This window comes from Lithobates pipiens, unplaced genomic scaffold (genome assembly GCF_037356315.1).
Source record: "Lithobates pipiens isolate NorthernLeopardFrog02 unplaced genomic scaffold, aLitPip1_a1.2 Scaffold_16, whole genome shotgun sequence".
Taxonomy (NCBI): domain Eukaryota; kingdom Metazoa; phylum Chordata; class Amphibia; order Anura; family Ranidae; genus Lithobates; species Lithobates pipiens.
Window position 1 is genome coordinate 4,443,764 of NW_027507748.1, and position 13,855 is coordinate 4,457,618.

Consider the following 13,855-nt stretch of genomic DNA (forward strand, 5'->3'; position numbering starts at 1 on the left):
AGGAGGGAGAAGGAGGAGGCGAGGCAAAAAAGGAGGGAGAAGGAGGAGGCGAGGCAAAAAAGGAGGGAGAAGGAGGAGGCGAGGCAAAAAAGGAGGGAGAAGGAGGAGGCGAGGCAAAAAAGGAGGGAGAAGGAGGAGGCGAGGCAAAAAAGGAGGGAGAAGGAGGAGGCGAGGCAAAAAAAGGAGGGAGAAGGAGGAGGCGAGGCAAAAAAAGGAGGGAGAAGGAGGAGGCGAGGCAAAAAAAGGAGGGAGAAGGAGGAGGCGAGGCAAAAAAAGGAGGGAGAAGGAGGAGGCGAGGCAAAAAAGGAGGGAGAAGGAGGAGGCGAGGCAAAAAAGGAGGGAGGAGGCGAGGCAAAAAAGGAGGGAGGAGGCGAGGCAAAAAAGGAGGGAGAAGGAGGAGGCGAGGCAAAAAAGGAGGGAGAAGGAGGAGGCGAGGCGAGGCAAAAAAGGAGGGAGAAGGAGGAGGCGAGGCAAAAAAGGAGGGAGAAGGAGGAGGCGAGGCAAAAAAGGAGGGAGAAGGAGGAAGCGAGGCAAAAAAGGAGGGAGAAGGAGGAAGCGAGGCAAAAAAGGAGGGAGAAGGAGGAAGCGAGGCAAAAAAGGAGGGAGAAGGAGGAGGCGAGGCAAAAAAGGAGGGAGAAGGAGGAGGCGAGGCAAAAAGGAGGGAGAAGGAGAAGCATCAGGAGAGAAGGAGCATGACAGGGTAAAGGGGGAAAAGAAAAATAGAGAGAGGAAGATGGAGGGAGGAGGAGGGAGAAGGAGGGATGGGGTCAGAGATATGGGAGAGAAATATAAAATCAATAACAGCAGTCAATAGACACATTAACAGTACATTATCTACTCAGCGCATCTTTTCCACTTCACTACATGTGGCATCACAGATTTGGATCCTCACATGGGCATCATTCCATTGTACTCTATTTTAGATACAGATGTAAATGAAACAAGTCAAACATAATTCTTGTAACCCCATGTTAGAAAATAACACCTTACTGTATAATATATTACCAAAAGTATTGGGACGTCTGCCTTTACACACACATGAACTTTAAATGGCATCCCAGTCTTAGTCCGGAGGGTTCAATATTGAGTTGGCCCTTTGCAGCTACAACAGCTTCACCTCTTCTGGGAAGGCCGTTCACAAGATTTAGGAGTGTCTATGGGAATGTTTGACTATTCTTCCAGGAGAACATCAGACACTGATGTTGGACGAGAAAGCCTGGCTTGCAGTCTCCACTCTAATTTATCCCAAAGGTGTTCTATTGGGTTGAGGTCAGGCCAGTCAAGTTCCTATACCCCAAACTCCCTCATCTATGTCTTTATGGACCTTGCTATGTGCACTGGTCCAAATCATTTGGGGGGGGGGGGGATTATGGTGCTGGGGTGTTTTTCAGGGCTGGGTTTTGCCCCTTAGTTCCAGTGAAGACATTTTGGACAATTTCATGCTCCCAACTTTTGTGGAACAGTTTGGGGATGGCCCCTTTCTATTCCAACATGACTGAGCACCAGAGCATAAAGCAAGGTCCATAAAAGGACATGGATGAGTGAGTTTGGGGTGGAGAAACTTGACTGGCCTGCACAGAGTCCTGACCTCAACCCCATAGAAAACCTTTGGGATGAACTAGTGGAGACTGTGAGCCAGGCCTTCTCGTTCAACATCAGTGCCTGACCTCACAAATGCTCTTCTGGAAGAATGGTCAAACATTCCCATAGACACATCTCCTAAATCTTGTGGACGGCCTTCCCAGAAGAGGTGAAGCTGTTGTAGCTGCAAAGGGCAAACTCAATATTGAACCCTCTGGACCAAGATTGGGATGCCATTACAGTTAATGTAAAGGCGGGCGTCCCAATACTTTCGGTAGTATAGTTTAGATCAGAGTCGTATAATAATAATAAATAATAACAACAAATATTACCAATAGTGTGTGACTGTGGGGGAGGGGACATTAGAGTGTAAGCTCCTCTGTACAGAGACTGATGTTACTGTGGGGGAGGGGACATTAGAGTGTAAGCTCCTCTGCACAGAGACTGATGTGACTGTGGGGGGGAGGGGACATTAGAGTGTAAGCTCCTCTGTACAGAGACTGATGTGACTGTGGGGGAGGGTACATTAGAGTGTAAGCTCCTCTGTACAGAGACTGATGTGACTGTGGGGGGAGGGTACATTAGAGTGTAAGCTCCTCTGTACAGAGACTGATGTGACTGTGGGGGGAGGGTACATTAGAGTGTAAGCTCCTCTGTACAGAGACTGATGTGACTGTGGGGGGAGGGGACATTAGAGCGTAAGCTCCTCTGTACAGAGACTGATGTGACTGTGGGGGGAGGGGACATTAGAGCGTAAGCTCCTCTGTACAGAGACTGATGTGACTGTGGGGGAGGGGACATTAGAGTGTAAGCTCCTCTGTACAGAGACTGATGTCTAATACGGTGTATGGGGGGGGGGGGCAGACATATTGGCTCCTGCAGGCTGTGCTCAGTAACGCCTCCCAGTGGTTGTGTTTTATTATTTCTCTCACATCAGTTCTGTCTGTGTGAAGACAATACGCTCTCCATGGGGCGATCGGGTTTATCACAGCAGTTATTTCGATTGCTGCCGGCACTACGGCAATCCTTTAAATTGATGTGGATGGAAATATAAAGCAGCAAATATCAATGTAGGAAAGTGAGGAGCGCCCCCTGGCAATGTGCGGTGGTCGGGCGCCCAGCGGAGTTCCCCTTTAAGAAGACGGATACAATGTTGCAGGTTAGGAGACGTTTCTCCTGCTGCAGATCATCGTGTAATAAATCGCAGACACCGATCCGGCAGATCCCTGTCTGGTATGAATATCACTAATTACAGCCCCGATGGATGCCGCGCGGTGACCCCCGTTATTCCTCCAGGGATCTCGGCGTCTCCTCGCCGCTTCTCTTCTCAGACGCCCACGCTCTGCTTAATATTCCAGGTTCCTCCTCGCCTCCCCGGTGCCCCAATTCTCCTCTTCTGGTACCCACAGACTCCCCTCACCTTCTTTTCCAAGCAACCGTTACTAAGGAGATGGTCGGTTCCCATGGAAACCATATGCACACAGCAGCGAGGAGTGGGTGTCTAAGACGCAAGGCATCGAAAACCAAGCGAGGGAGGCCAGGAAGGGGGGGGGGCCACAAGTCAACGACATTTTATGTAAATGAGGCTCGCTGGGACCAGAATGCACTGGGGAGGTTGATGCACATGCCGCCAAAAAAACACGAAGAGCCCCCCCCCCCCCCCGGAGAAGGGAACCCTCGCGGGCTGCCCGCGCCTCCGCGTCCGCTCTCCTCACTCAAAAAAAGGCATGAATAAATAAAACAGACGGAGCAATGTATCCAGAAAATGTGTTATTACAAGAAAATGCATTTAGGATGCACCGCAGACGGGATATCACACCGCCGCCATGAGCGCACTACAGACATCAACCTTCCAGGGGTGTCTGGATATCCGCCGCCTCCGCCCCAAAACGTTTCCGCTCACTTTGCTAGTTTACACAACTACATTACCCGACTAAGATTTCCAGAGAAGTTATGATCTATTCCTGATCGAAAAAAAGATCTGCATTGTACCCTCTGCAAGTGCCAGATGAAGGAAAACGTAATCCCAACATACGTTTTATAGTAAGGAAATGCTACATTGTTGTTACAGAAGTGCAGAGCGGACGTGCCCACATGAAAGAACCCCAACCTCTGCCACCCTAAGAAATGCCCCCCCAGCCCCCTATGTAAACATATTATGATCATAGTATGCATCTCTGCATATTCTTTTTATTACATTACAATATACATACATATATACACACACACACACACACATACACACATACCCTTTAGTTTACGCAGCGCTTTACAATGTAGAGGTGGGAGATTATATATAATCTCCCACCTCTACATTGTAAAACGCTGCGTAAACTAAAGGCGCTATATAAAGTGTGTGTGTATGTGTATGTATGTATGTATGTATGTATGTATGTATGTATGTATGTATGTATGTATGTATGTATGTATATATATATATGTGTGTGTGTGTGTATGCGTGTGTGTGTATGCGTGTGTGTGTATGCGTGTGTGTGTATGCGCGTATGTGTATGCGCGTATGTGTATGCGCGTATGTGTATGCGCGTATGTGTATGCGCGTATGTGTATGCGCGTATGTGTATGCGCGTATGTGTATGCGCGTATGTGTATGCGCGTATGTGTATGCGCGTATGTGTATGCGCGTATGTGTATGCGCGTATGTGTATGCGCGTGTGTGCGTGTGCGTGTGTGTGTCAACAGTTAAAGCGGAGGTCCACCCTAAAGTGGACCTTCCGCTCATCGGAACCCTCCCCCCCTCCGGCGCCACAATTGGCACCTTTCAGGGGGGGAGGGGGGTGCAGATACCTGTACAGTACAGGTATCTGCACCCACTTCCGGGATAGCTCTCTGCGGAAAGGGGCGTAGATTACACCCCTTTCCGCAATTTGCCGCCCCTTTCCGCAAGTGCCCCGCTGCCTGCTGGGAAACACACAGATCCCAGAGGCAGCGGGGTCCATCCTTATTGCGCAGCGCGACTCGCGCATGCGCAGTAGGGAACCGGGAAATGAAGCCGATTCCTGATTCCCATACCCAAGATGGCGGCGGCGGCACCCGAGAGACGATCGAGAGATCGGCTTCGGGTGCCGACATCGCGGGCGCGCTGGACAGGTAAGTGTCACTATTTTAAAAGTCAGCAGCTGCAGTATTTGTAGCTGCTGACTTTAAAAAAAAAATAAAAAAAAATAATCGGCTTCCCTGAATAAAATTAGTTTTAAAAGGGATCTCCTAAAGGTGGATAGGGTAGGGGCTGATCAGCTATACTGGGGCAGGGAGTTCCAGAGGATAGGAGAAGCTCTGGGGAAGTGCTGGAGGTGGACAGGTTAGGGGCTGATCGGACATACCGGGGCAGGGAGTTCCAGAGGATGGGAGAAGCTCTGGAGGTGGACAGGTTAGAGGCTGATCGGATATACCGGGGCAGGGAGTTCCAGAGGATGGGAGAAGCTCTGGAGAAGTCCTGAAGGTGAGCATGAGAGGAGGTAAGAAGGGAGCTAGAGAGCAGGAGGTCCCGGGAGGAGCGGAGGGGTTGATTTGGGCGATATCTGCAGAGGAGGTTGGAGATGTAGATGGCCTTGTATGTTATGGTTAGCATTTTGAGAATGAATAAATAAATATACACACACACACACACACACACACACACACATACATACTCATAGTATATTGTAATGTAATAAGAAGAATATGCAGAGATACATACTACATTCATAATATGTTTACTGGGAGGGTATTTGCTAGGGTGGCAGAGGTTGGAGCCCTTTCAATAAAGGTTTTTAATGAAGTGGGCACTTCCGCAACAATATAGCATTTCCTTAATATAAAGAAACATATATTAAGATTACATTTTTGCAGGGCTTTTTTTCAGCGGGAACACAGGAGAAAAACACAATTTTGGCACCTCCAGCACTGAATGTATGTAATAGCATGGGGTGTGGGGTGTGCTGGAGGGTCTATTGATTTTGGCTGCTGGGGGATCTATTGTCACTGGTAGGGGTCTGATTTTGTGCGAGGGTCTATTGTTGCTGGTTGGGGGGGTCTTATGTTTCTGGAAGGGATCTACTGTTGAGGGAGAGGTCTATTTTTACTGGCTGCGGGAGGATCTATTGTTGCTGCTGGGAGGGGGGTCTAATATTGCTTTGGTGGATATTTTGTTGTGGGTGGTTCACTGTTGCTGGAGGAATCCAGTGTAGTTGGGGTGGAGTCCATTGTTGCTGGGAGAGTCTATTGTGTGGGGATCTTGGTTCTGTATTCTCTAAAAGGTGGCAGTACTGGTAGGTGGGTTGAGGGTGGAATCAAGGGACGGTGGTCAGAGGTAGGTAGGGGGCGGAGACAAGGGGTGACTCGGGGGGGGCGGAGTTCCTGCACCTATTCTCGGAGAAAATAAGCCCTGCGTTTTTATATATGGAAGGTATGCTGTCCGATACCCAAAGTAATTTTGTAAGAGCGCGGGAACCCCGGTGAGAGCGACCAAATCCCCGGCATGCCCCTCTACAGAAATGTGATTATTGTTTATAGAGCCGGAGATCAGGAAAATCCAACTCTCCCGTCTAAGAGGTTACTATTTCTGAGATGAGAGGTTCCAGCGAGCGCGCTCTCCACCCCCTGCGGAAATTGTATTTTCTATAGTGTTTTATGTATCGTTACATTTTATTTTATTTATTTTTATTACTCCTCAACATAGAACATTAAAGCATTTTGCGAGTATTTGAACTTTTTATATGGTATTCTGTGTACAATTTCTGTCTCCATAATGTAAGATTTTTCATTCATCACTGAACAGAGAAATGTAATAAGTGGATTCTCCAATGGCACCAATCTGAGCGAATGTGAATTGGGTTGCTATGGGTTACTGACACAGGAATACTCAATGCTGGGTACGGGGGGGGGGGGGTATAACCCAATTCTGGAGTATCAGAAGAGCGAAGAGCCCCCGCCACTGCTCACAGCGCTGACATTCTACAGGGGGAGGGGAAGGGGGGGGGGGCAGCCTATAGTACGGTGTAATAAAAACACAAATGGCTCTTCTGGGGCATACAGCAACCAATTATTACTCTGAGAACTCGGCAGCGGGGGCATCCACAGGGAGACACTAATGGCTTCCAGTTTACGAGCTGCAGGAGGAGGAGGAGGGGAGAGGAAAGACAGAGAGAGGAGAGAGACTGCGAGGAGACATCAGATACTCTGGACTACAAAAGAGATCCAATCAGAGGGTAAAATAAGTAATAGAAACATAAATGGGGGAGGGGACATAGAGGAGGAGTGGCAATAAAAAAAAAAAAAAAAAAGTGCAGCACAGTCAAAGAAATAAGAATGGCAAGGAGAGAAAAAAGAAATCAAAAAGAAGGAAGGAGACCAGAGATGATCAGCCAAGAGAGATGAGGGGGGAAAAAATAAAAAAAATAAAAAGGAAAAGAGGAGCGGCCAGGAGAGGAGGAGAAGAGAAAAAAAAGAGGAGCGGCCAGGAGAGGAAAGAGGAGCGGCCAGGAGAGGAAAGAGGAGCGGCCAGGAGAGGAAAGAGGAGCGGCCAGGAGAGGAAAGAGGAGCGGCCAGGAGAGGAAAGAGGAGCGGCCAGGAGAGGAAAGAGGAGCGGCCAGGAGAGGAAAGAGGAGCGGCCAGGAGAGGAAGAGGAGCGGCCCAGGAGAGGAAAGAGGAGCGGCCAGGAGAGGAAAGAGGAGCGGCCAGGAGAGGAAAGAGGAGTGGCCAGGAGAGGAAAGAGGAAACAAGATCGGTCAGGGGGGGAAGAGGAGTTCTGCCAAAAGAGAAAAAAAGAGGAGAACAAAAAGTCATAACAAAAGAGAAGAGAACCAGAGGAGAGGATACGACTGGCCAGAAGAGAACCAGCTAAGAAAGGACAGGAGATGAGAGAACCAGTCAGGAGAAAAGAGGTAAAGAAGACACAAAAAAAAAATGCATGAAAACATAAGTTCTAACCGAGGAGGAGGAGGAGGAGGAGGAGGAGGAGGAGGAGGAGGAGGAGAGAGGAGACCAAGTTGTGGGGGGCGGTGAGGGGTCCTGGCACAGTAATGTTGGGAGGACAATGCTGCGAGTCGCTATGGAGGATGGTGGAGCACAGTCACCGGTGTGGGCGTTTCAGGGGCTTTCACAATCACAGGGAGTGCCAGGCTGGCTCCTCTTTTCCCCAGGGGGGTTTTAAATCCAGAATTACCAGTCTGACTATGCAGTGAGCTGCCCCACCCAGCCATGTGCTCCTTTCCTAGTGTAAACAGCCCCCCCTCTTCTGCACAATGCTGTGTCATAACAGGTTATGCAGAGACGGCACCTGCACCATCCCATGAGAGATATCCGAGGGGGCATGCACGATGGCACGAGACATTCCAGGGTCCATGCACCATTGTACAAGGTAATACAACACATACAAGACACTTCAAGGTATGATGCCACAAGAGACAATAGTACAATGCCACGAGGGGCATCCCAGGTGGCACCGTACCATGGTGCAGGTCACCTGGGATGCCACTTGTGGGACAACTATGGTGCAGGTCAACTGGCATGTCTCATGGCATCATACAATGGTAGAGGTCACAAGAGACATGGCCAGTTGATCTGCACCATGGAATGATGCCACCTCAGATGTGACCTGGCCACGATTTCCAGTGTCGATGATCTACCCCATGTACGATGCCCAAAGAATAGATGCCAGATGACCTGCACCATGGTACGATGCCCCCAGAGTACAGTGGATACGTTAGGAACAATCTGCTCACCTGGTCGCTGGACTCTGATCTCCAGCAGGTTGGACGCCCTCTCGGCCAGACGGACCCAGCTGGCGTTGTACTCTCTCCTCCACAGTTCCGCCACACACTGGTACTTGCCAGCCTCGGAATCGCTCGCCCGACTGATGCTCAACCGCACATTGTGACTGGAATCCGATTTCTCCACAACGCTCCGGCCTCGGAAATTTCCAGATCGCTCCCCCCACTGCACTCCGCCGGAATGGCTGAAGGTCACCAGCTCATGGGATTCCCCTCCTCCCACGGGCTGGAACCGCCAGGTCACCGAGATGCCCCCCAGGACGGGTAATGCGGTTTCAGGATGCACTGGAGATCGAACGAGTCAAAGTAGGTGACCCCCGGTGTGCGGGAGATGGCCGTCACGGCAAAGCCCGACTCTGCAACAAGAAGATGGGAAGAAGAAGGTCACTTTACGTCAAAACATCTCATAGGATCTTCATCAACTCTACCGATAAGACGACTAGAACCGGTTCTCACGGGAAAGTCCACCTCAAGCATTTGCCGAAGCCTGGAATTCCCCAAAAAATTTCATTTTCATCATGATAGAAGATTCCCAAAAATTCTGATAGACACGGAATTTTTTTTTTGTTGGGGCCAACTTTTTACACCAACACCATCAACTTCAATACAGCCAAGACATTTTTATTTGCAAATATCAAAATCACATAAAAAAGGAGTAAATATCCACACCATCAATTCAACAAGACGATGACATCCCACAACATGTTTCTACCTTCAAGAATACCCTCAAGTCAACATGGGAGGGGGGTGTTCCATATGACCGGGGGTTCTGGGAGCATGTGAGCACACCTCATAACTCCTGATGAAGTACATCTAGAATTTGGGGACAAGGACGTAGATAAGGTGGGGGGGGGGGGGATATGGGGGTCCAAAACCGTAGATCTAGAATTTGGGACAAGGACGTATATAAGGGGGGGATATGGGGGTCCAAAACCGTAGATCTAGAATTTGGGACAAGGACGTAGATAGGGGGGTGGGATATGGGGGTCCAAAACCGTAGATCTAGAATTTGGGGACAAGGATGTAGATAAGGGGGGGGATATGGGGGTCCAAAACCGTAGTTCTAGAATTTGGGACAAGGATGTAGATAAGGTGGGGGGATATGGGGGTCCAAAACCGTAGATCTAGAATTTGGGACAAGGGCGTAGATAAGGGGGGGGGGGATATGAGGTCCAAAACCGTAGATCTAGAATTTGGGACAAGGACGTAGATAAGGGGGGGGGATAGGGGGTCCAAACCCATCGCAGTATTCTGGCTGGACACTGGAGTCCCATAGCATGGACTGTCTGTCTCCTTGCCGTGCTGCACGTTCACCAGAGAATACATCCGTACGCTCTACACAAGTACTGGCGTATACCTGAGCATAGCCATTCATATGTCTATGGGGAAGCTGTACACATCACCCGGGTACAGAACTAGGTCCGTATTTACATTGCCTATGGCTGTGGGCACGAGAGTGATCGGTACAAGGACTGTGGACTCCCACAGCCCCTCCTACTGTCATTAGCCAATGGCACACACAGCGCGGCGCCTTATTGATCCCCTCTGGATGCCAAAGGTTGAGGCCCCCCCAAAAACAAAAACAAAAAGGAGTATATAAAGGATCGAAATCCTGATTTGAGAAATGTTGGAAGTCGTCCCACTGCAGGAATCGGCAAAAAACCCAGATGGGAATAAATGGCGATGAGACTCGGAGAAGGCATTTTAACTCTCCTGATTGGTGGGTAATGAGGGTATTTATGGGGTAGAAACATGATGAACAGGAATATTGTGATACATAAAATAGAACGGGTATTTGCCTCTTTACATGATTTTACGGTTCCAGAAGGTGGGGTATATATTATGGTATCTCCTATCATAGTGGTAGCAGAACCTAGAACACACGCGTCAAACCCAAGCACCGCGGACTGAATCCGCCCCCCACCAGGCCATTTCATGCGGCCCTCACACCTCTCCGGCCACTGCGAGATCCCCTTCTTGTCATAGCAGTCAGCAGCAGAGAGGAGGACAGAACTCCTCCTACAGATCCTGTGCAGCACCTCGGCTCTGCCTCCCCCGGTCTCAGCATCTAGCAGCAGACTCAGGCCCTCCTCCAGACCCTGCATGTTCTGCTTCCCAGCTCTGCCTCCAGCAGCAGCACAGGGTATGGGGCATGCACTGCGATGTAAAGGAGGGTGGAGGATGGGGACTCTTGGCTTCTGATGGTGGGGGGGGAGGGCGGTTTCTTGGCTCTTGTGGGGGGGGGGTGGTTTCTTGGCTTCTGATGGTGGGGGGGGGGTGGCTCTTGGCTTCTGATGGTGGGGGGTGGCTCTTGGCTTCTGATGGTGGGGGGTGTGGCTCTTGGCTCCTGTGGGGGGGGGGGGGGGGTGTTTCTTAGCTTCTGATAGGGGGGGTGTTGGCTCTTGGCTTCTGATGGTGGGGGGGCTTCTTGGCTTCTGATGGGGGGGTGTTTCTTGCTCTTGGCTTCTGATGGTGGGGGGGTGGCTCTTGGCTTCTGATGGTGGGGGGGGGGGTGGCTCTTGGCTTCTGATGGTGGGGGGGGGGGTGGCTCTTGGCTTCTGATGGTGGGGGGGTGGCTCTTGGCTTCTGATGGTGGGGGGGGGTGGCTCTTGGCTTCTGATGGTGGGGGGGGGTGGCTCTTGGCTTCTGATGGTGGGGGGGGTGGCTCTTGGCTTCTGATGGTTGGGGGGGGTGGCTCTTGGCTTCTGATGGTGGGGGGAGGGTGGCTCTTGGCTTCTGATGGGGGGGGGGGGGGGTGGCTCTTGGCTTCTGAGGTGGGGGGGGGGGGGTGGCTCTTGGCTTCTGATGGTGGGGGGGGTGGCTCTTGGCTTCTGATGGTGGGGGGGGCATAGGTGAAGCACACACGCCTTTCTCTGCAGCTTAATTTGCACTAGATAGTGAACGAATAGGAAGTGCTCTGTGTCAAGCAGCTTTCTGTTCATTCACAAACTGAAGCATAGTATACCGTTTTCTATGCTTCGGTTGTGAATGGAAACAATGAGCAAAGTGTGTTCATTTAGAAAAGGTAGGCCGGTAAATGACATGTTTCACTAGCCCCTCCCCCTTCTCTATTCTGAATATCCTCCACAGCAGCCAGCGGAGAGGAGAGAAGCCAGCAGCACTGCGGGGGGGGGGGGGGGGGGAGGTGCAATGGGGGAGGGGGGAGCCTGGCTAGGAGGGAGAACCGACCCCACACATTTTTTTTGGGGGGGGGGGGGGTAGTCAATACTTCGACCCCCCCGGCAGTCGGTCAGGTCTACCGCATCTCCCACCCTGGTTGGGCGATTGATCCCAGCACTTTATCCTATTTAGGTTGCGGGCTTCCTCCGGATGGCGGCTTCACCCTGCGGAGTCTCCTTCCTCGGCTTCGCGGCAGGCGGCGGCTTCCCCTACGTCTCCTCCTTGGCGGCCAATAGGATCGCTTCTCCTCTTGATCAGGCCAAATCGGGTCTCAGGACCGGCTTCCTGAGCCGGGATTGGCCCCGGAAGGAGAATCGGGAAGACGCTAGCCAATATCATTTCATTATGGTCACACAACAGGGTGGGCTTCGGGGTGTAGTGCTCTGCGCCCCAAGCCAACCCTTTCTTGAAGCCAATTAGAACCTCCGGCTCGGATCATGTGCTTCCCAAAAAACAAAACAAAAATTAAAAAAATAAACACACAACCCCATTGGAATCCATGTGTCGGGCGCCCTGCATGTAAATTAGGGGCCAGGCACATGGATTAGGGGGGGCACCCCGTATGGAAGGCCGCCGCCACAGTGACTGGGGTGTGCCTAGTCTATGAAGGGGGGTGGGGTGTTCTTTACATCTAGTCTTACATATATAACGGATCCCTTTGGGGGCATCATAATGCTGACGTGCCCCCCCCCCCCCCCCCAATGAAAAGGGACACCCCTGGTCTAGAAACTTGTGGGCCAATTAAAGGGTAAATCTAAAAAAAAAAAACCCCAAACTCTCTGGATTATGCGATTATAATATTCGGTCAGAACGGCGCGATTCGACGTTAAGAATCGGTATTGCAATTTTTTTCCCCACTGCGATCTTGACAAAGTATTTCCCGACTCTTTCTATGCAGAGAATTCTCTCTGATCTGCCTAAAGCCGACACGTCAATACAAAAGAAAAAAAAAAAAACAAAAGCGGGCGGTCTGCCAAGAATCACAACATTCTTTAGCGGTGGAACTTAACCACTGAAGGGCCGAGCCTCTGAGATTGGTTGTTCACAAGTTAAAAACTGTTTTTTTTGCTAGAAAATTACTAAAAAAATAAATAAAAAGATGTATGTTTGGGGGTTCTAACACCCTAGAGAATAAAAATGGCGGTCGATGCAATTCTGTCACATCGTATTTGCGTAGCGTCTTACAAGCACACTTTTTTGAATAAATATAGAATATATATATATATATATATATATATATATATATATATATATATATATATCCCAATTTTTTATATTGAGAAAGATAATGTTACGCTGAGTAAATTGATACCCAACATGTCACGCTTCAAAATTGCGCCCGCTCGTGGAACAGCGACAAAGTTTTACTCATAAAAATCTCCATAGGAGACGTAAAAAAAAAAAAAAAAAATATATATATTCTACAGGTTGCATGTTTTGAGTTACAGAGGAGGTCTAGGGCTAGAATTATTTCTCTCGCTCTACCGATCACAGCGATACCTCACATGTGCGGTTTGAACGCCGTTTTCATATGCGGGCGCTGCTCACGTATGCGTTCACTTCTGCACGCGAGCTTGTTGGGACGGGCGTGTTTTAAAAATAAAAAAAATAATAAAATAAAAAGAAGGTCCTCTCATTTATTTTATGTTTTTTATTGTTACAATGTTAAAAAAAAATAAAAATAAAAAAAGTGTCACTTTTGTTCCTATTACAAGGAATGTAAACAACCCTTGTATTAGAGAAGAAAAAAAAAAAAAAAAACAGGACCTCTTAAATATGAGATCTGGGAGTTCAAAAAGGACCTCACATCTCATATTTACACTAAAATGCAATAAAAAATTAATTGTTATTATAAAATCCAAAATAAATGAATAAATAAAATTAAAAAACAATTGACCAGCAAGGTGAAGATCCGATCACCTCCGCCGACTGATCCGGTATGCGGCGGAGGGCACCGGAGCGCTGTGGGAGCCTCTCCTGTTGCCAATAAGTGATCTTGCGGCGAATCCGCTGCAGAGACCACTTTTATCTGAAATCGGACCAATCACTGAAGAAGATGATGACAGCTAGCCACAACCATACCGATATTCCTCTTAAAAAGTAGGCGTATAACGGCAGTGGATGGTCCGGAAGTGCTTGCGTATAAACATTGTAACCATTTGTCCTTTAGATCAAAAGGAATAGACTTTGGTCTGTCAATGAGGGAAGTTTAACCACTAACCTTTTTTCTGCCATTTGTTGGTTTCAAGTTAAAATAAAAAAAAATTTGTTTGCTAGAAAGTTACTTAGAACCCCTGAATATATTCTCTCTTCTCTCCCTCCAT

The 13,855-nt window shown here is 49.3% G+C and overlaps 1 protein-coding gene across 1 annotated transcript in view; it reads right to left on the reverse strand.

The window, feature by feature from the left end:
* Positions 1–13,855, reverse strand: part of LOC143981551 (immunoglobulin superfamily member 3-like) — a 151,699-nt gene that overhangs the window by 24,657 nt on the left and 113,187 nt on the right. The window contains 2 exon segments of the mRNA XM_077479494.1: positions 8,304–8,606; positions 8,609–8,707. Coding sequence (XP_077335620.1) covers positions 8,304–8,606; positions 8,609–8,707 — 402 coding nt within the window.